The 22,111-nt window shown below is 45.7% G+C and overlaps 1 protein-coding gene across 1 annotated transcript; it reads left to right on the top strand.

Moving 5' to 3' along the window:
- The first annotated feature begins 2,123 nt into the window (after positions 1-2,123).
- On the top strand, positions 2,124-21,580 carry MYLK3 (myosin light chain kinase 3). Its single transcript, XM_033156721.1, has 13 exons — positions 2,124-2,647; positions 5,430-5,520; positions 7,050-7,452; positions 9,043-9,611; positions 10,574-10,679; positions 12,840-12,933; positions 14,600-14,709; positions 15,648-15,789; positions 16,563-16,633; positions 17,169-17,297; positions 17,934-18,086; positions 19,399-19,531; positions 21,321-21,580. Exons 1-13 carry the CDS (start codon positions 2,138-2,140, stop codon positions 21,390-21,392), a joined length of 2,583 nt encoding a protein of 860 aa, XP_033012612.1. The 5' UTR covers positions 2,124-2,137; the 3' UTR covers positions 21,393-21,580.
- The last annotated feature ends 531 nt before the right edge of the window (positions 21,581-22,111 follow it).

The following is a 22,111-nucleotide window of genomic DNA, read 5'->3' as shown; positions in this document are numbered from 1 at the left end:
TGGCTCCAAGTGGGGAGACACCAAAGGGAAGACATCAAAAGTGTTTATCCCTTTTGGGTATCTCCTTTGGGAAATGGTGAGGCAGAGAACATTCCCTTTGATGATGGTTCTGAGGATGGGCTTGCTCCTGGGTGATAGAGAGAAGCAGGTGCAAAGATGTGAGTCAACGTGATTTCTACACGAGAGGTAGATGCCGAGGAGCTGTATCTCTGGTGCATCTGGTGGTTTTTGCTCTTTTACATTTGTATTAACTTATTGTATTTATTTATTGTGCGTTTGCGCTTGCATTTACTATACTTCTGTTATGTCCTGTATTTATTTTAATTGGTTTCCCGCTTGTATGTTGTGGGGGGGTAGTTTGGGCCAAAAGCAGTATATAAATAAACAAATGAATGAATACTATGGTTAAGTGATCGGAAACTCTTGCTGCTCTACTAGAAATCACTTAGAGATCTACCAGTAGATTCAGATCTACCTTCTGTGCACCCCTGTGGTAAATAAAATAGTCTTCATTGCCTTTCCTACAGCAGACAGTGAAGGAGCCAGGCATATTGTTCTTGAGAGCTGATTAGCCAAATCCAGATGTTGCAAGGCACCAACTGGCAAAGTATTAAGTTCCAAATACAACTTCTCAAAATACCAGCAGCTTTTAAAAATTAATTAAGCTGTGAATTAAAGAGTTCTTGTTTTGAATTTCATCTCTGCTGTGAATGCGCTGGATATTCTTCTTGCAAGGACTCAGACCCCCGCCCCTGCAGCAGTCTTGGCCTACCTCATAGGGTCGTTGTGAGGTTTGTGACAACTTCAAGAGAACCAATGTGTAGTGCTTTGAATGCTTGACAGCTAAGTATTACTGTTGCCAGGCATGACTGCTCCTCTGCTCAAGCTGTTACTGCTTCCTTGGCTCTCTGTTGTTGTGGAAGTGGCGAGCCTAAGCTTCAACCGATAAATTATTTTTGTACGTGCGACTGACGTCAAATGAAAATGTCACGGAGATCTAAGTTGGCAGGTGAGCATGTGCCAGAGAGCACACACTGAGAGGAAGGTTGTGGGAGACCCAGGTATCAAAAGGGACTGCTTAGGGAGCCATTCCCATGGTTGGTGTGGTGGCTGGGAGTTGTCCCTGCCCCTCCAGGAAATACTCCAGTTACTGCTAATGGAAAGAAGATACTGACTCTCTCTCTCTCTCTCTCTGACACACACACACACACACACACCTCTCTACACAGATGGAACTACTGAAACAAACGCATAATCAAAAGCTTGTAAGAATTAGCCTGGCCCAATGATTTCAGCGCGACTCAGGTGCTGCAAACATTTCCAGCGTTAGAGCCTCAGTTATTTTTTTGGGGGGGAATCATTTTTGAGGGCTAAATATTTTACCGTTAATTGTGGAAACAATGTTGACATGCCATTCTGCAGAAATCCCCCCTTTTTCTTTTACACTGGGGGCTCTCTTGGCACCGAATGAAGAATTCAGTTTGAGTTGTTTCAGTTGACAAAGGCATGCTGGCAGTAGATATGTACTCCATATCGCTGTCATGACGGTCTATTTTTAAATTCCAACTGCCGGCCAAGCTTGGGCGCGGAAGGCATGCATGTGTTTTGATCATTGTGTGCGCGTTTCTGTTTTCACAATGCCGGCTTCTTTTAGGCCATACCGTGTTGTACCCAGCTCAATTCCATCCTTTCCTTTTGGGACGAAGCAAAGCATTTTATGTGGTTTCAATGCACACCGCTGGCCTTCCCCAAGGAGTAGGGGGGAAACGGCACAACGTTCTTGCCCCCCCCTTCTCTGGGTGGGGATGTCTGCTACATGACAATTGCCAATTCTCAACATGCTTGGTTATCAACAGCCTCTCAAGGAAAGAATTTTAAACGATTCTGTGACGTCAGAAGGCCAAGAGGAGGGGGAGAGACCCCTCAAGCCCACCGCCAAGTTAAGATCATCATTATAATCCTGCAGGAGGAATATCTTACATAGCAGCTAATTAGTGACGCCCTCACAAAGTGTTCTAGAATTTTCCTTCCTTTCCGACTCAAGATGGAATTTCATAGAGCTGTCCTCTAAATTCAACAAGTAATGGGGACACCTGCCTAATCATTTTGTGTGGTTTTTTTTTTTTTTTTTGCCACGATGTCTGAAAGCAACCAGGAGACCGATGAAGAGTTTGTAAATAAGTCACGGGTTACGAAAGGAAACAGTTTAAGCACAATGGACAAAAAACTGAACCTTCTCAACGAGAAGGTAGACAAACTGCTGAATTTTCAAGAAGACATGACGGGAAAGCTTCAGAAGGTTAACCAAGGGATCGATGATTTGGGGAAAGGCCTTCACAGGCTCACTGTCTCACGGACGCCTGCCGACCAGATTGGTGGAGTAAAAAGGGGCCTGAAATTTGAAGATGGGGTTCACCAAATGGACACCCAAAGCACATGCACCGAGATCCTGAAGCTTATGAAAGTGACCCATCAAGATGCTTCAAAATACAGGGAGAGGCTGGAGAAGATAGAGAAAGTGGTGGACTCGGTGGACAAGGTTGTGAAATGTTTGGGAGAGACTTTCAAAAACTCAAAGGTTGTGGATTTTATCCTGAAGGGTGTTGTCCCTTGGCAGAAAGGGAGCCTGGTTGAAACCGTAGAAGAGGTGAGTCCCCCTCTCCCCACAGTGCTTGTTCAAGACCTCCCACACTAGTAGAAATCATATCACATTTATTTAGAGGGATGGGGAACCCATGGCCCTCCAGGTGGTGTTGGCCTCTAACTTCTATCAGTCCCAGCTAGCATGGTCAATGGCCAGTGATGTTGGGAGCTGTGGTCCAACAATATAAGGACTACAGGTCCCCATCCTGCTTTAGATCCCTCCCACGGTGTATGATTTTATATTCCAGAAAACTGGTCTTCAACAGATGAGTCAGGACCTTGAAGTGGTAAAAAATATATATGAAAATATTAAAATAGAAAACCAAGTATACATAACTAAGGAACATATTTTCAATATTTGCTGGATTAATATTTCCCATGGGCAGCTGGCTGACCACTGAGAGAAACTGGATGTAATGTTGATAGTTTTTGAATAAAATTGTTTGTGCCCTGGAACTGTAGGATTCAATGCTAAGTTTAGCATTCTCTCTGTCATGGTATTCCTCCCATCCTTTCCTCTTATCCTTCCTGAAAGAGAAATTTATTCTTAGTTTTAAGGCAGACATATTTTATAAGCCTTTACACTCTTTTTTTGTCTCTTGTTTATGAATTGCTAAAAGAGCTGTCTTGACACATAGCACCACTGTTTCATTGTATTTGTTTATGTTTTCAGTTACCGGTAATTTTATCTGTTTTACCTTTGTTATGTGTTGTCTAAATTTCAGTAGTCATCACCAAGAGGGCTGGACCAGATGGTTTCCCCCTCTGATCCAGCCAATCTCTCCTTAAGTTCTTTTGTCTGGATAGACCTGTTGAGATTCATTTGTAGCAGGAGACGGTGTCAGTATTATCAAGTGTAACAGCATTAGCAAGGGGGTGCAGGCCTGGTGTGCATGTGCACACACAAAAATCACCCCAGAAATATTTCTCCAGTTATCTATGTAAGGTCATGAGTTTAGACAACAGCTGGGAACTGAATAGTAGGAGAAATGGCAAGGCGGTATGAAGGTAGACTGTTGGAGACTATAGAGTGCATGACATATATGCGTGTGGCAATGTGTGCTGCAGCTGTCGTGGCGAGATCAAACGGCAAGAGAAACTTCTAGTCCTCATGGCACTACGGCACGAAGGTGTGCATTTCCCCTCCGCCCTTCCTCCTCGCCTCACTCTGGATGCTTTGAGTACTTGGGCCATGTAAAATGTAGTAGTTTGTAATGTGTCTATTGTGTAGTAAAGTGATTTTTGTGTATGTGTGTGTTTGTGTGTTGCCGACACAACTCCTTGACAAGGGCGACCCTAGGTACGCCTCCGGCCTAACGTTAAACATGCAGGGAGTTTCAAAGCACTGGTGCTGCCACACCGAAAGATGCAACTCCGAATGCAGGCAGAACAAACAGCCTTGCAAAAACATTCATTGCACACGCCAAAGTGGTGGAGCAAGGAGGCCAAGGAACTCTTACCTTCTGTGCAGTGATATGGATTGGGTCCAGAGGAGAGGGCAAGGGAAGGAGCTTTGATTTCTGTGGCAAGGGCACCGAGGGCATTTTGACCAAACGCTTCCCAGCCCGAATCTGAAAATGACACTGAGGGAAGTAAATGAGGGGAAAGGTTATTTATTTATTTTTTAATAGGAATTTATTAATTTTTTGAAAAATACAAAAAAGAGTAAACATACAATACAAAACACAAAACAAAACACTACTACAATACACTACAAAACCGAAATACAAAAACAAAACCTAACAAAAGGAAAAAAGACATTTTTACCTATACTTATCTTATTTATAATCTTATTTTGGGACTTCCTCACGTCCTCTCTTCTGCGTTCATTTCAAATATACTCTAGTAACTTTATAACATTTTTAGATTCCTCTTCCTCCAATATTCTCAATCCTTTTCTATCATCATATGTCCATAAACTTATTCCTAACAAAATAAACATAACACCATTCTAACTTCTTACATCCTACTTTCTCCTAACATTTTATTACTATTGCCTAAAATGTCCTCTGATTTCAATTTCAAATATCTAACTTTTCACGTCGTTTCAAATATTCTTTAAATTTCTTCCAATCTTCTTGCACCTTCTCCTCCCTCTGGTCTCGGAGTTTCGCGGTCAGTTCTACGAGTTCCATATACTCAATGAACTTCATTTGCCATTCTTCGACTGTTGGTAGCTCTTCAGTTTTTCATCTTTTAGCAATTAGAATCCTAGCAGCTGTTGTGACATACATAAAAAATATTCTATCTTTGTTGGGAATTTCATGATTGGTCATGCCCAGCAGAAAGGCCTCTGGTTTCTTAGTAAATGTGTTTTCAACACTTTTTAAAGTTCATTATAACCTTTGCAAGTTAACCATGGCAAGTGGGTGGCAATTAGCCGCAATGGCTATGTTCCCCCTCCATTATTGGATGAAGGATCCCTCTGAATATCCAGTGGCTGGGAATCACAAATGGGGAGAGTGCAGATGCCCTCAGGTGTTGTTTGTGGGCTTCTTGTAGGCAGAGTTCTTCTACTGTTCCTTTGCTCATCCCTGACTACAAGATTTTGGGGCGGCCACCGACTTGCATGGCTTGCGGGAGGGAGGGATAAGACAAACTCATGAAGGCTAAGACTTGTCAAGAGCTGCTAGTCCTGCTCTTGCCCTCATTGCTTGCTTGCAGGCTTCCCATTGAGGCAGCTGGTTGGCCCCTGTGAGAACAGAATATTGGACTAGATGGGCCATTGGCCCTGATCCAGCAGGCTCTTCTTACATTGACCGGACTTTCCCTGTCCCCCCTTTTAGACTAAAGATAAACCAGAAGAAAAAGGTGCAAAAGGGAAGCATGCACCTAGCAGCAAAGGAATCCAGGCAGAAGGCAAGTACTCCTTGAAAGGTATCTACAAATGCATCACAGTGAACAGATTTGCAGAGCGGGCACAGGGTCCATTGCTGAGAAATTTCCTGGCACTTTGGCCAATATCAGGACCTTCACTCGAGTTGTGGGTCTTAATAAGATAAGAAATGCAACAAATGAGCTAAATGTTGATTTTATTTCTTGATTTCAAGTATTCGTTATACACCTTTAGGTGCCAGGCAAAAACACATTTCTCTTTAACCAGGCCTTTGGTTGATCAACATCCAATGCCCTTTTAATGTGTGGGTGGGTGGGAAGTTATTGGGTTGTTTTTGTTTTTATTGTGATTTTATCTTGTGAACTGCCCTGAGATCTGTGGGTATAGGGTGGTATACAAATAATAATAATAGCAACAACAACAACAACAACAAATAATGTACTGCACACACAGAATGGAAGGCAAGATATGGTGGTGACACCCAATTTTGGCCTCACACAGGGCACTGCTGAAATTTGAAAGACCAGAGTCTACTCCTGATACCACTTTACAATAGCTGCTCCAAAAGAATCCTGGGAACTGCATTTGTTTCTGTTTTTCTTAAAAAAAATACTGTATATTCTGGCGTATAAGACTACTTTTTAATCCAGGAAAATCTTCTCAAAAGTTTGGGGTCGTCTTATACGCCGGGTGGAGAATCTGTGGTCGAGTATATCTCAAACTCTATATTTTAACTGGAAAAGTTGGGGGTCGTCTTACATGCCCAGTCGTCTTATACGCCGGAATATACGGTAATAGTGTTCAGCGACTCTTACTTTCCTCCCAGAGCCACAATTTTCAGGGTGGTTTAACAGTTGATCCCTCTTCCCAGGGAACTCTGGCAATTGTAGCTCTGAGGGGGAAATAGGGGGCCTCCAAACAACCCTCGGCACCCTTAACAAACTACAGTTTCCAGGCTGCAGGTTCGATTCCTGCATTGCAGGGTCCCTTCCAACTCTAAAATTCTAATACTTCCCCCCAGAGAATATACATCCTTATTAAAGGGATCCCCAAAGTTTTTACAGTGAAGAAGAAGAGAAGAGTTTGGATTTGTTCCCCCGCTTTTCACTACCCGAAGGAGTCTCAAAGCGGCTAACATTCTCCTTTCCCTTCCTCCCCCACAACAAACACTCTGTGAGGTGAGTGGGGCTGAGAGACTTCAGAGAAGTGTGACTAGCCCAAGGTCACCCAGCAGCTGCATGTGGAGGAGTGGAGACACAAACCCGGTTCCCCAGATTACGAGTCTACCGCTCTTAACCACTATACCACACTGGCCTTAGTCTTATTTGGGACCAACATACACATTCCATGCAGCTGACCCAGGGAACATCATTTTTAAGATTCTATGGGAGAAGTAATAACTGTTATAAACGGTGTGGTGCTGCTTTAAATGTGCAGTGCAGATGGAGCCTTAGCCCGTGCTCTCCCATCTTTTTTCTTTTGCAAAGTGGGTCCTCCATCCCATATATACTGCCTTCCACACTAATGGTTTGTCCATTGTTTTCTCTGTTGGTATCATTTCTCTCCTTAGGAAACAGAAGAGAGAAAAAGTTGGATGGCGGTGATGGAGCATGTGAAAAGGTGAACATGGCTGGTCCGGTCCTTTCCAAAGTTGACTTCAGTCCACCTATGGAACAGCAGGCGGCCCAGTTGGAAACCAAAGAAGCTCAGGGACAGGCAGGTGACCCCAAAGGTTGCCCAAAGCAAAAGGACGCTGCCGGTGTCGGCGCCGTGGTCCAGAACAATGGCCTCTCCTGCGTAAGCAGCGGCAATCCAGCTGGATGCCAGAAGACAGACAAAGCCTCTGGCCTGGAAGATCCTCTTAAGAAACATGTCAATCCAAAAGCAAAGGGAAATGAAAACGACGTTTCCCAGCTTGGAGTGAAAACTGTGTCATTGGCCTCTAAGCCTGGTGGTGAAGTTATACGGACAAGGTAATGGCATAGCCTAGAGGTGGGCAAAGCTTTTTCGCCCAAAGGGCAGCATTTCCCTTGCAAACAATGCTTCCAGGGACTGCATGCTAGTGGTGGTGGTCAGGGATAAAAGTGGGTGGAGCAACAGAGGTGACTCATAATTTTGTAGGGTAGGCTACATTCCAACCATGCAAAAGCCAGAGTCTTTGAGAGACAGGGCTGTCTCTCCTCCCAGGCAAGCAAGGGGCGTGATTGTAGTTGAAGGACACATTCTAAGCAGGCGAAGGTTCTCAAGGGAGGGATCAGAGCGGGGTAGCTGAGGGGTATTACTTGGGGAAGGGGCCTGGGGAAAGTCCAGAAGGGCTGGACACCGGGTTCCCCACCTTTCGCATAGCCTCTTATTTTCTCGTAAAATGCTTCTGAATACCAGTTGCTGGAAAACACAGGAGAGAGAGTGCTCTCATGCTTGGGTCTTGCTTGTGGGTTTCCCATTGTGGGCAATCGGTTGGCCGCCATGAGAATAAGATGCTGAGCTGGGTGGGTCATTGGCCTAATCCAGCAAGTTCTTCTTATGTTCTTATCTGGACTGGAGGGCACCATGTTGGCCACTCTTGAACTAGAGTACAAAAGCTGTATACAAAATGTGGCCAGGGAGGAGCATTGCTCATGCTACAAGATGCTCTTTAGATCCAGGGTTATATACTTAAAACAAACAAACAAACAAACAAACACCCTCCACTGCAGGCTTTTGGAACAATGTTATTGACAAGTGAATCTATTCAGCAACCAGGGACAGCCTGCGCATGAGGCAAGGGGAAGCAATTGCCTCTGGGTGGCAGGCTCTGGACTGTTGCAGGGGGGCGGGGAGAGACAAGAGACCACAAGTTTGCGTAGGTTGTGTCGAGCAGATGGCAGTATTAGAAATACAGGCATTGCACCAAACAGGTTACTTTGTGTTCCTACCATGTTGAAACCTTGGATCAGGCAATACCTTGAATTACAATCAGCTTGGTTATGCTGCAAAAGCTGAAGTTTTCACCTTGCAATAGTCTTAAGTGAAGGAAGTATTCTGCAGACTTAATTAGGGTAGGTCAGCCTTCCGCAACCTCTAGGTGTTTGGAACTACAAATCCCACCAGCCTCAGCTGGCACAGCTGCTCTGAATCATATTTCCAGTAGGAAGAATAAAATCCACAAAGGCAATGCCTTCATTAGGGCCAGCTAAAACAGTGGCTCCCAAAGGGGGCAGTGGGATTATTTGGTGGGGCGCTAAGAGGCAAGGGGGCGACAGGGAGGCGCAAATGACCGTCAGACTTTGAAAAGCTGGCATCAAATTCATCCATTTGGTTGATTTAATTAAACTAAATAGTTTTAATTGGATTTTGACTAAATGTGCAATTAATTGTTACTGCTTTGAATTTTATTGTCGTATTATCTTCTTTAGTGGGTTGTGCAGAATGCAGTTGTGAACAATGCTTTTAATGGGGCAGGATAGGGAGCACTGAGGATGAGTTTGTGGAACCAAGGGGGAAGTGACCCAAATAAGTTTGGGAACCACGGAGCTAAAAGTTCACAAGGAAACATCTGAAACTGAAAAATGTTTGCCCTGCAGGCTTTCGATCAACATGGAAATGAGCGATTCTCAAGACAAAGCGTTGAACGGGAAGGAAGCTGGTGCTGGAAGCCAAGGAGGCAACAGCAATGGAGCACCAGCAATTTGCCCACCGCTTTCAAAAGGTGAAGGAACAAAATGCTTGCCAGACTCTTGTAAAGCTAAGCAGCCCTCGAAGAACAGCAGGGCTGATCCAGCCCAAGAACCAAGAGGGGCAAAGTCTTTGGATAAGCAATCTGAGCAGGTGCCCAAACTGATGGGTCCTCCTCCTCCTCCTCCATCACCGCTTAAGAAGACCGAAGAGAGAGCAGAGGTCAAATGCAAAATGGCTCCATGCCCAAATTCAGTGGCAAGGGACTCTGGGAAAGATCCAGGAGGCAAAGTGAAAACTCCCAAGGAAACGACAAGGATAACGAAAGACTCTGTGAAAGACGGCAGATTGGAGACTGTGGAATCAGGTAGCTCACCTGCAGAAAGGGAAGAGAGAAGAAGACCCAGTCAGGCTGCCACAAAACCAACAGAAGATGCTGCATCTTTAGGAGCCAGTAAAGTGGAGGAGGTCATCATTGGTAAGAAGTGAGACATGTGCTACCCAGACACGCCTGGGTCACATGGACACTACAGATCTAAAATATTTTGAAACTGATTCAGTGGCATTGAGGAAGGGGTTGGGCACTATGTCCACTGAGTGCAGTATTGCCCACACTGACTGGCAGCGGCTCTCCAGGATTTCAGGAAGGGGGTTCTTGTGGTCCTACCTGGAGATGCCAGGGGTTGAATCTGGGACCTTCTTCATGCCAAGCAGATGCTCCTCCAGTGAGCTTTGACCCTTTCCCTTGAAGAGCTTCATTAGCAGTTTTCTATCAAGCCACTGACCAGACCAAGACCTGTTTAGGTCCAGCAAGGGAGGGCTTTCAGACCAGAGGTGGGGTGACGGACAGTAGGGGCTTAATTTGCAAATAGGTCATTGAGATGAATCGGTCAATTCTGGCTCCCCTCAGTTTCTCATTTTTCCAGTCTTAAATTCCATTCCTTTCATTTCCACTTCACTTTGCATTAAAAAAAAAAAAGTCCTGATGAAAATTCACCGGCATCTTAGTGTTAATTTTGTATGCCACTTTGCCTAACATGCACAATTTTTGCAAAGAGGTTCCTAATTTTTGCATACTAATATATGCATTTTGTACGCACACTTTAACCCCAGTACATACATTTTTGGGACATCGCACAATATAGGCGTAATTGCCTATAGCGTACAGGCACCCTTTTGACATTTTCGCCTTGTGTCTTAACAGCCTCTCATGTCAAACTGGTTGGGTAGATTTCGGAAGCACTCGAAGACCTATAGGCTGCATGGAATAATTAGTTGAGCGTACTTACCGTAACCAGTTATGATCGGATCAAGTTAATAAATTCTGTTGATTTAATAAATTTTGTTGATTTTTAAAAACTAAATAGTTTTATTTGGATTTTGACTACATGTGCACGCAAGAAAAACTAGTGTAATAAGCACTGTTTGTTTCTGCTTCAGACGATAGCCCTCCGCCTCCTGCTCCTTTTGAACATCGGATTGTGAGCATCAAGCAAACTGAGCTCATGGCGTGTTACTCTGTGTGCCATCATGAAGTCTTGGGAGGGTGAGTCCTGCTAGAACACCCTCATTATTTTTTTATATTTAAAAACCATACCAGGTATGATAGCATCTAAACCCAGGGGTGAGAGACTGGATACAGTTGCCAAGCCAGAAGGGGAGGGGAAGATCAGTGTTGCCCAAAGTGGGCAGTAGTGGCCGCTGGGGGTTGGTGGGGTTACCTAAGCAAGCAGGGGTGCCAACTTTAATAAAAGCATAAGCGATCACATGATGTGGTGCATGCAGGACCGGTGCTAGGGTTTCCTGCGCCCTAGACGAGACCACCTTCTGGCGCCCCCCACCGCCCCCTGCCAAAGCCTGCTTTAGCGGGAGGTGGGGGTGGTGGAGAGGCAAGTAGCAGTTTCTCCACTGTATTGGAGAAGCTGCTGCTTGCCCGTCCCGCAGCCCACCCCCCGCCAAAGCCTGCTTTAGCGGGAGCCGGGGGGGGGTAGTGTAGGGGGCAAGCAGCACCTCTCCGCTACAGCGGAGAAGCTGCTGCTAGCCCGCCCTGCCCCCCCGCCCAAGCCTGGCCAGCGCCCCCTCCATTTTGGCGCCCTAGGCAATTGCCTAGTTCGCCTTAATGGACGCGCCGGCCCTGGGTGCATGCACACCATTTGAATGGCAATGCCCATCAACTTAGGGGGAGCCTGTCCCCTCAAATATTTTATTGTGGGGCTGAAGACACCTCAGAGTTGGCTCCTAAGCAAGGGGGTGGCAGCGGGGCACTGGAGATGTAAATGACTATCAGACTTTGAAAAGCTAGTATCACCAGATCAAGTCCATCAGTTTTGTTGAATTAATTCAACTACATCGTTTTAATTGAATTTTGAATACATGGGAAATTAATTGTTACTGTTTCTATTTTTATCATGCTGTTATCTTTATCATTATCGTTATTATTCATTTCATTTCTATACCACTATATATATATATATATATATATATATATATATATATATATATATATATATATATATATATATAATTCTAAAAGCGGTTTGGAATAAAGCATCAAACGAAACAATCCAGAATAAAACCTTACAGAAGAAAGTCAGGTATAAACTAGCGTACATTCAAAGCAACTTGATTAACGGGAACCTGAAATATTACCTGAAAGATTTCAAAACAAAACATTGCCAAGGAGGTAAAGTACAGAATACATTTAACATAGCAGAGTTAACAACAAACCCAAAACCAATTATCTTAACGTTTCAAAAGAAAACGTTACTAAAGGAAGTCAAATGTAAATAACATATTATCTTAAGCATGGACCATTGATGCTGCTGTTGCTATCAGTCTTGCCAATGTTGGTTCATGTTAGGTAATGGCTGTGGAAGTTTGGGCTTGATGACCTGGGTCTGCACTAAGAGGCAGCTAAGATGGTCTTCCTTAGTGTGTTGTGCAAACCGCAGTTCTGAATAATGCCCCTTTAATTCCCACAGTGGTTTAACAACTAGTCTCTTTTCCTAGGAGACTCTGGAAACTGTAGCCATATGGGTCTCCTAACAACTCTCATAACCCTTAACGAACCAGAGTTCCCCGGGATTCTTTGGGGTGGAGCCATGCCTGTTTAAAGTGCTATGGTACTGTTTTAAACACGTAGTGCAGATGGGGCCTTACTCAGGTCCTTTCATGTCAATGGGTCTATCCTGGGTAGGACTTAATTGGAGAAAGCCCTACAATGTTATTTTGACATTTCCCAACATCTGGACTGAGGTTGTAATGTAGAAATTGAGAGCACCCGCCCGTAGCTATTGACTCTGGCATCATTTAGAAACAAACAGATTTAGCACAGAAATACCCGCGTGAAGGAATCTTCAGCAATGCGTTGCTAAAGGACAGAGACCAGGCGTGTCCAGTTACGGAACCCAACGCAGACCACCGTCAGGTTGTCATTCCACGGTGAAAATGAGGAATACAAATGGGGTGTAATATTTTAACGTAAGCACTGGACAACTGGCTGGAAAGATCAAGCCTAATCCCTCCCTAAGCTGGGAGAAAGAACAGCCCTTAGACCTCCCGACCTCCACGATGCCGTTCCCTTTGTACCAAGTTATTTTTAATTGACGATAAGAATAGTTGGTCTCCGGAGGCGTCTGCGGTGAGTGGGCCTCTAAGCCGCTTCCCCTCCGGGCTTCACTGCTTTGTCTTCTCCATCCATCAACAGGGGGCGTTTTGGTCAAGTTCACAAGTGCACCGAAAAGTCAACGGGGCTCTGCCTGGCAGCCAAGATCATCAAAGTGAAAGTAGCAAAAGAAAGGGTAATTATATCCTTGTTAAAAATAAAAAAGCAAGGCAAAGAGTGGGGACCTTTTCTTTCAAGCCACGTCTAGCCATTGCCTCCAAGAAAGACACTCCACTCTCCCCCTTTCCAGTTGTCTCTCTAAACCCCATGGCTACGGAGCAGCATCCTCAGTCCTGATTACGCTCTTCTAGGGCTCTTCTGCGCATTTTTGCAAACCTTGGGGTTTCCCCAAGCTTGGTGATACCAACCTCCTCTCTCAGCTGAATCTGTTTTGGTTACAAACTTGGCAGCACTTGCCAGTCGAGTTTGTTGTTAGAAGGACTGGATAGTTCTTCCCACAATCTAAAGCCCAGTGGGGTTAGATCCTGGGACTAATTGGGGTTTGTGAGAAGAGATCAGGAACGGTACGCAGGTACACAGCACACAGGTTCACAGATTTGACCACAAATAGCAGATCTAGCCCTGCAAATGCACAACAGTGAATATTGTTTCCTTTTAGGGTATGCACTTGGTTTGTGGTGGGCAGTGACAAGGGCTTGCGACCCAAGGACCTTTTAACTGGAAGCTAGACTCCATTGAAATCAGCAAATCGCACTTCCAGGCTGCTTGTATTTTGGGATACAGCTTTCTCCCAAGCAGGCTATTGTTTATGGGAAAGCGTCAGGCTTCGGGGGCTCGGCTTCCTCCCCCATTGGCCATAGATAAGCAGTACAAAAAGAAAGCAGTCTCTTACCAGTTACAGAAATGTTTAATGAATGCAGCAAAAGAACAAGTTACCATTCTCAGAGTGCAGGTGCAGTGGTGGAGCTTCATGCTCCGGCACCAGGGACGGAGAGCAGGCGGGGGCGTGGCTGGTGCGTGTCCTGGGGGCGTGGTGCCCAGTGCGGGGGGGGGAGCCGCAATGGCACCCCATCGGGATTGTGGTGCCAGGGGCAGTGCCCTCCCCCGCCCCCTCTTCCTCCGCCAGTGTGCAGGTGCTCCCAATTAAGGTTCCGCCCACTTCCCTCTAGTCACTTCCATCCTCTCGTCTCCTAGCCACCTGATCTCTCAAGCATTGAGCCTTTTGCGCACCCACCTTATCTAATCTCCCAGCCTTGGGACTGAGAGGCTGCACATCTCCCAGTGAGAGACAGTTGGCTAGCTTACTCTCTTCCCGTCCTTCCTCTTGCTGTTCACCTCCCAGTTCTGTCCGACTACTGTCTTCCGAACTGTGCCCCTCAGCAAACCATTGTTCCAAATCAACACTACTCCACTGCTCCTGTAGAGTTTCTGGATCCTGGCCATGAGCAGGGGTAGGGGTAGGCTCCCACCATTCCTCATCAGAGTTGTACTCCTCAGCCTGGTTTCTTACAGAAAGCCACCTTAGCAGTGCAGGATCACCCATAGCGCAGAGCCCTAGCAATGGACAAATAAGTCAATTTTGGTTCATAGAAATCTCACTGGAACCCGCCGCTGTCGCTGTGCCTTTGTGGGCACTGTCAAGTTATCCAGCTAAGGGAAGCTTCAGCGGGGGGTGGGGGGTGGGTGGGTGTGGCATGCAACAGGTGTGTGTGGGGGGCAGCAGCTTTCTGTTTTGCCTCAGGCCTCTCCTGCTGTGTGCCTTCTAAACCACCCCATCCTGCTGAACTACGTCTGCAGACTGCTGCTAATGCTCACAATACTCTTAATCTCTAATATTTCAGGAGGAGGTGAAAAATGAGATCAACATCATGAACCAGCTAAGCCATGTAAATTTGATCCAGCTCTATGATGCTTTTGAGTGCAAGAACAACCTCACCTTAATCATGGAATAGTGAGTCATAATATATCTTTTGAGTGTCTTGTGTGAGCAGCTGCAGGAGAAACGCTACAGAACTTGTCCGTTATAACACTGCATAAACCTGCCCTACCCGCCTTCCAGATGTTTTGGACTACAGCTCCCATCATCCTCGATCACTGGCCAGACTGGCAGGGGCTGATGGCAGTTGTAGTTAAGGGCACAAGGCTGGCAAAGGCTTGAGCAAACAAAATAATATATAATATATAAAACAGCCTGGGTTGCCCTTTATTCCCAACTTTACCAATTGAAATTGAACCTTGCTGGTCTATTGATAAATCAGCTAAACCCGTGATCCTGTGCACACTTACTACAGGATGAGTTCTACTGAGTTCCACTCCTGTTCCCCTCTCACAGAGCTACAATTCCCAGGGTGGGGTGGATTTTTCACCAATCCCTCTTCCCAAGGGGCTCTGGGGACTGTAGCTTTCTGAGTTCTGCTGGCACCTCTCAGCACCCTTTACAGTTCCTGGGATTCTTGGGGTGGGGTGGGGGGAAGCCATCACTGTTTAAGTGGTATGGTACTGTTTTAAATGCATATTGTGGATGGGGCTATCAGTGTCTCTGCCTGTCATTGACTCAGGCTTCACGTCCTAGCTGCCCTGCCTTCTGTTCCAGTCGTTCCAGCAGGTACCACCACTGCCTGATCCATCAGGTTCAAATTGCAAGACAAGGGATTTTCACTAAAGAACTTCTTGGTGGCGCAAGCTTTCTGACAGTGGAATAGGCTGCTTTGGAAAATGGTGGACTTAGGCTGGATGGCTCAGTTGGGATAGTTGGCTTTTGATGTCCTTCCAACACTTACTAGCCTACGACTGATGCCTGCTGAAGTTGGGGCCTAATGTATGTAAATCACTTGAGCTGAAAAGAGGATACCCATCTCCCTTCCATGTTCTGTCCTTTCTCCCTATTAGTGTTGATGGCGGTGAACTGTTTGACCGGATCACAGATGAAAACTACAACCTCACTGAACTAGACGCTATCCTTTTCACCAAACAAATATGTGAGGGCATCTATTACCTGCACCAACAGTACATCCTTCATCTGGATCTGAAGGTGATGGAAATTTCTGCTCCCTGCCAATCTATAGCCAGAATAATTGCAGCTTATGTAATTGCAGTAAAGAAAATCTGAGCGAGAATTCCGAACCAAATCCCCGTAGTTTGCAGAAGCGACTTGTAAATTTGAGCAAGCGGAAGTTAAGAGCAACCCCAAGAAGTTTCAGGGTTGATTTTAAATTTGATTCAGTTTTAACCAGAGATTATAGGAGACTTCTGCTTTGTTTGTGCATTTTTATTTATTGCATTGACTTATAGCTATGAACAATCAATATTTATTGTATCGTTAAAATTCAGTAACACCTCCCATTCACAATCCAGTGAGAATAGTGGCACCATTTTTTCCTGATCTTTTATACTTTACTTACTTAAAAACAACAGGTTTTTTGTTTGTTTAAAAAAATAACACAGCTTTATCATAATTTATGGTTATGTGTTGTTGATATCTGTGTTGCCAAAGTCAGCTGGTAAGCTTCATGGATAAGTGAGCATTTCAACCCGGGTCTGTTTGGCCCTAGTCCAACATGCTAACCACAACACTTCACTTGAAATATCAAAGTCAGGCACCCAAGGCTAAAACCCAGTGGGCAAAATTCATCATGTTTTAGCGCCTGAGCAAATAGCATTTGAATTTGGGGCTTTCCCCTTGCCATGCTGAAACATAATTTTACACAGATGAGCTTTGCAAACGAATTCATTATAATCACATACAAAGATTGCAGATGACGACTTCTCAGATTAATCTACGCATGCCTTCTTCTTCCTCTGCAGCCTGAGAACATACTGTGTGTGAATCGCACAGGAAACCAGATTAAAATAATTGATTTTGGATTAGCAAGGAGGTAAGCCTCCCCACCCCACACCCCACTTCTTTTGGCTGCTAATGTTTTCTTTCATCTAATACTTTATATCCATGTTTGGGACAATAAGACCTGCTAATGCAACAGGTTTTCCCCTTTCTTCTTCCCCTGACCCCACACCCCTTGGCTCTTGAGGGGGTGTTGGAAAAACGCCTTGAACAGTGCACGGCGGTGGGGTGGAGGGGATTGTTCCATTCAGCAAGCTGAAATGCTTGAGCCGATATCATAATACTGTAGCATGATGCTGAATTCCTCTCCTTGCAATGGAAAGGCAAAGCCTGTGTGTTTTCAATGGCATGATAGAGTGTTTAGCTGTATGTATAGTACAGCTGGGAACTTCCAGCTCCCATCAGCCCCAGTCAATGCAGCCAATGGTCAAGGATGATGGGAGCTGTAGTCCAATGACTACTGGCAGGTTCGTCATCCCTGCATGGTCCATGCGCCTGCCTACTGGAACATCGCTTTATCGCTGACAAATTTGCACCTCTCTCTTTCTTTTTCCTCATTGTTCATCAAGGTACAAGCCCCGCGAGAAGCTGAAAGTTAATTTTGGCACGCCGGAGTTTTTGGCTCCCGAAGTGGTGAACTATGACTTTGTGTCGTTCCCGACAGACATGTGGAGCGTGGGCGTCATAGCATACATGCTGTGAGTAAACCCTCTGGAGAATATTAGCTCCGTAGAAAGGGCCACTGAGTGGCATTTTGTAAGGTCAGGATGCAGAAGACTTCTGTCGGGAGACTCTGTGGACCCACAAGAGAGCTGATCATTGTGTTATCCTCCAGCGTGGGGATGATGGATGTGGAAAAGGGAGAGGGGTGGGTGTCACATAGCAAAAGAGGGAAAACCCCTTGTGACACAGCTATATTTACACACAGACCGTAGCACCAAAGCAGCACTAGTTGGAGCACCAAAGCAGCACTTTTTATTTATCTCATTATTATTTATTAAATTTATTGGTCCTCCAGATGTTGTTGCAGTCCAACTTCATCAGCCTCAGCCACAATGGCCAATATTCAGGGAAGCTGATGATGGGACTTGTAGCCCAGCAAGAACTGGAGTGCTGCAGATTGCCCATCTCTAGGCTGGATTTCTGCCCCCTTGCGGAATGTTCCAGAGCTGGAGCAGCCCCCGAGAAGGCCCCGCACACTGTGCTATTCTTCCACTGCATCAGACTAGACAGGTTGCACAGCCTCTTGGGAAACCTTTCTCCCAGGAAGAGAGGCACCTGACATGCAATGAGGCAGGAGTGTCTCCATATGACACCATGGTTTCCTGTTTCAGAGTGAGCGGCTTGTCGCCCTTCTTGGGAGAAACTGACACGGAGACCATGAATTACATTGTCAATTGCAGCTGGGATTTCGATGCGGAAGCGTTTGAGCAAGTGTCGGAAGAAGCAAAAGACTTTGTTTCCAGGCTCCTGATAAAGGAGAAAAGGTACAGTGCCTCTTGTTTGAAAAAAGAGATTTACCGTATTCCTAGGATCTTGTTGCCACCCCTTCACTTGAGCTCAGTACATAACAGATACAATCACCCAGCCTGCCAGACTCCCTTGGAAATTCTCAACCCAGCTGAATCCACCTTTGTCCTTGTGCCCAATGAACCTGCTTCCCATCTGTTGCACACCGGAGCGATGGAGGGGAATGGGCTTCTATGGTCTGCATGTACGCTAGGATAGGGAACCTTTATCAAACCAAAGGATGAATCCAGGACTGATGCACTCTCCATGAGTTATTTCTGATGCATGGACAGGGCCCCCCACCTGATTTCAGGTGATTCAGAATTCCTGCACAGGCTTGTCTCTTACCTACAGCATTAAGATCTGAGATGAGTCTTTCCCTGCTAATGCATAGCTGTCAACTTTTCCCTTTTCTTGCGAGGAATCCTATTCGGAATAAGGGAATTTCCCTTAAAAAAAGGGGAAAGTTGACAGCTATGCTGCTATGTCTCAAAGAAGAAGCATAATCTTGTCTCCAGTGGTGCTAACACAGATAATAAGAGATCCCTTATCTTCCAGTCTTAGCAGTCGATGCTCAGATTGGAGATAACAGATCTTGCGGATGTTATTTGCTCCGAGTTGGAAAGATGACAAAGTCCCTACCAGAGAAGAATGGCAAACCAAGTTGATGGACTATGCCGAGATGGCAAAGCTGACAGGAAAACTCAGAAACCAAGAGGATAAAAACTTTATAAAAGAATGGGAATTTTTTTTATAAGTAATCTAGGAGACCACTGTAAGCAGATGGAAACAAGAGCAGGATTCTGACACACTTGTAGTGTAAAAAACATTATGGATAATATGGTTTGGATATGGAAACTAGAGTACAGACTAATATGCAGTTGTAGATGTTTAAAATAAGACTCCATGGATGGGATGGGGGGAAGTCGTGAGATTTGGAGAATCTCCACATACAGTGTGACTTTATTGATGTGTGTTTATTTCTATTTTTATTTGTAAAACTAATATAATTTCTTGAAAATAGATAACAGATCTCAGTGACTGACAGGTGGATGTGATTTGCCCAAAATGACCTCGCAGGCCAAATTCAGAGGCCCGCAGGCTAGAGCTTCCCCACTGCTGATGTAGACCATCCATGCAACCCGTTTGCTTTCATTTGGTTCCAAAATAATCAAACAAGACATTCAAGCCTAATGCTGAATGACTGTTGTTTCATTTCCAGAGAAGGTCAGATTCTACCCCGTGTGTCCATTCACGAATTGTCTTCCACCCTCCCTTGTATCTTCACAGTGGCAGAACGAGTGCCGCAAATTGCCTGAAACATGAATGGCTGACAGACCTGCCAGGTAAAGCCAAGAAATCCAAGGTGCGCTTGAGGTCTCAGCTGCTACTACGGCGTTACATGGCTCAGAGGAAATGGAAAGTAAGCTCCGCATTGACTTCTGACTCTTTTTCCATTCAAGGTTATTGTGGTTGTCATCCATGATGCCCACTGGCTGCCTCTCTCAGCTTGCCGGGCTATGTTCAAGTTCTTGTTACTCAGAAATGAAAACCCTAAACAACTTGGGACCAGGGGTACCCCCAGACGACTGTTCTGTTAGCAAGCGAATTCTGTAATACATCATTGAGGCTCGCCTGGCACCATGATTACATGTATTTGGGCACCAGGGAAAAATGTCCCTTTTTAATCAGGCCTTTGGCTTTCATCTATCTATGGCCATTTTGAGTGGGTGGGATGTTTTCATGCAGGTTTCATGTTTTATTTTTTGCTTAAAGTATTTTAAGTCGCTTGGAGTTGCCATGGCAAAATAGGTGACAAATTTAATTACAGTGGTACCTCGGGTTACAGACTCCGCTAACCTGGAAGTAGTACCTTGGGTCAAGAACTTAACCTGAGGTACCACTTTAGCTAATGGGGCCTTCTGCTGCCGGCGCACGATTTCTATTCTCATCCTGAGGTAAAGTTCTTAACCCAAGGTACTACTTCCGGGTTAGCGGAGTCTATAACCCGAAGTGTTTGTAACCCAAGGTACCACTGTAATTAATAATAATTGATGCAACAATGGTGCATTTATGCAGAGTCAGTGTGCTTCTGAGTATCAGCTGCAGGAGATGGCTGTTGCCTTCCAGCCCACCATTTGTGGGCTTCCAAAACGCATTGCTTGGCCAGGGTGCTAGACACAACAGAGGATTGATCCAGCAGGAGTTTTCTTACGAGATTTCCCGGTAGAACATCTGCTTTGCATGCAGGAGGTTCTAGATTCAATCCCCAGCATCTCCAGGTGGGCCTGGGAGAGTACCCTGCCTGGAATCTGCTGCCGGTTAGTGTAGACAACACTGAGCTAGATACACCAAGAACCTGACTCGGTGTAAGGCAGGCATAGGCAAACTCGTCCCTCCAGGTGTTTTGGGACTACAACTCCCATCACCCCTAGCTAACAGGACCAGTGGTCAGGGATGGTGGGAATTGTAATCTCAAAACATCTGGAGGGCCGAGCTTGCCTATGCCTGGTATAAGGGAACTCCCTCTGTTCCCAGTCCATTTGAATCTGACATCTCCTGTATGGCCATTGCTATTCCTCGGTATCTGAGCTGTCTTGGTTGCAGTGCTGGAGGAGCAACCACAAGAAAGACAGTGACTGCAAAAAGGCCTCCACGAAGATATTAAGAATTTCATGTCCCGCCTCCCCAGGAGGGTTCAGGTATCGCTCTGCATTGTCTGCGTGGCAAAGACCAGAGGCAGCTGCTGCTTTGTTCTTTGAGCCTGTCAACACCTTGACATGCCCCAAATGGTTGCAATTAACAGCAGGGCACCTCCAGGCATTGGGTATGCTGGCAACTGGGCAGAAAAAGGATACCCAGCAGGCTGGATAAGTAGGAAGCTGTCCAAAAGGTCCCCGTGAGCCGAAAGAGGGCATATGCATGCGAGGCCCTCCCCGTCAAGAGGCAATACGCTTCTGAACGAGAGTTGCCAAGAATCGCAGGTGGGGAGAAGGCTCCTGTGCTTGCATCCTGCTTGGGGCTTCCCATAGGTATCCCGTTGGCCACTGTGAGAACTGGATGCTGGGCTAGATGGGCCATTGGCCTGATCCAGTAGTGTCGATACGATGAAGCAAGATTCAAACCATTTCTAGCTCCGTCTCCTTCCTGTGCAACGCGACACCCAACCCTGTCACCCTTAACATCCCGGTGTGGTTTGTTTTCTTTTGCAGAAGCATTTCTACGTGGTGGCCGCTGCCAACAGGCTGAGGAGGTTCCCGAGCATGACTGAGAATCCTGCATAACCTGTTGTAGAAGGCTGAAAACGGAAGGACTCTGGTTTTTACCCACTGGCCCACCCTCACCCGTTTTGGCAATTAGGATGCATTTCCTCCTCTCCCATTATCCCATAGCCACAAGTGTGCTGAAGTTTCTGCTTTTGAGCCCTAATAGGATAGAACAGGACTTGCAATATAAGGAGGAAATGAGTTCTGTTGTGTGTGTGTGGGGGGGGGGGGACCATGAGTCGTGCCTCATAATACCTTCATTTCTCTAATTATACATCTTACTGCTTAGCAGTGACCCTATCTGAGTGGGACTGGTTTCCTTCGAGAGTAGTTTGAGAACTGTGAGGTGTATGCTGTAACAAAGCAACACACTGTGTCCTTGCTCACAGCTGATTTCAGCCAGTTTGCTTTCAAGTTAGTTCATTGGGTGGGTGCGACGAAACAAATTGTGTATCTTCCCAAACATTTGTTTCCCATTGGGCACTTTTGCTTCCTCCGCTGCTGCTGCTGCTTCTTGGCCCCATTTGCCTCCTTCTGCTTTGTCGCCACTGATGGATGCAATAAATAATTATATTAATTCAGGATGGAGGGTAGAGATGCTTCAGGCTTGCGGGATTTACTTTCTATTTTACAATAATACTGAGGTCCCTCCCTCAGCACCACTTACCTTAAGCATCTCACGAGCCTCACAGTGGGACAACTTACATAGACAAGTGTGAATGTTCATCAAAGTTCCT

This window comes from Lacerta agilis, chromosome 8, assembly GCF_009819535.1.
Source record: "Lacerta agilis isolate rLacAgi1 chromosome 8, rLacAgi1.pri, whole genome shotgun sequence".
NCBI lineage: Eukaryota > Metazoa > Chordata > Lepidosauria > Squamata > Lacertidae > Lacerta > Lacerta agilis.
The sequence above is the reverse complement of the archived record's forward strand: the minus strand, read 5'-3'. Positions and strand labels throughout refer to the sequence as shown.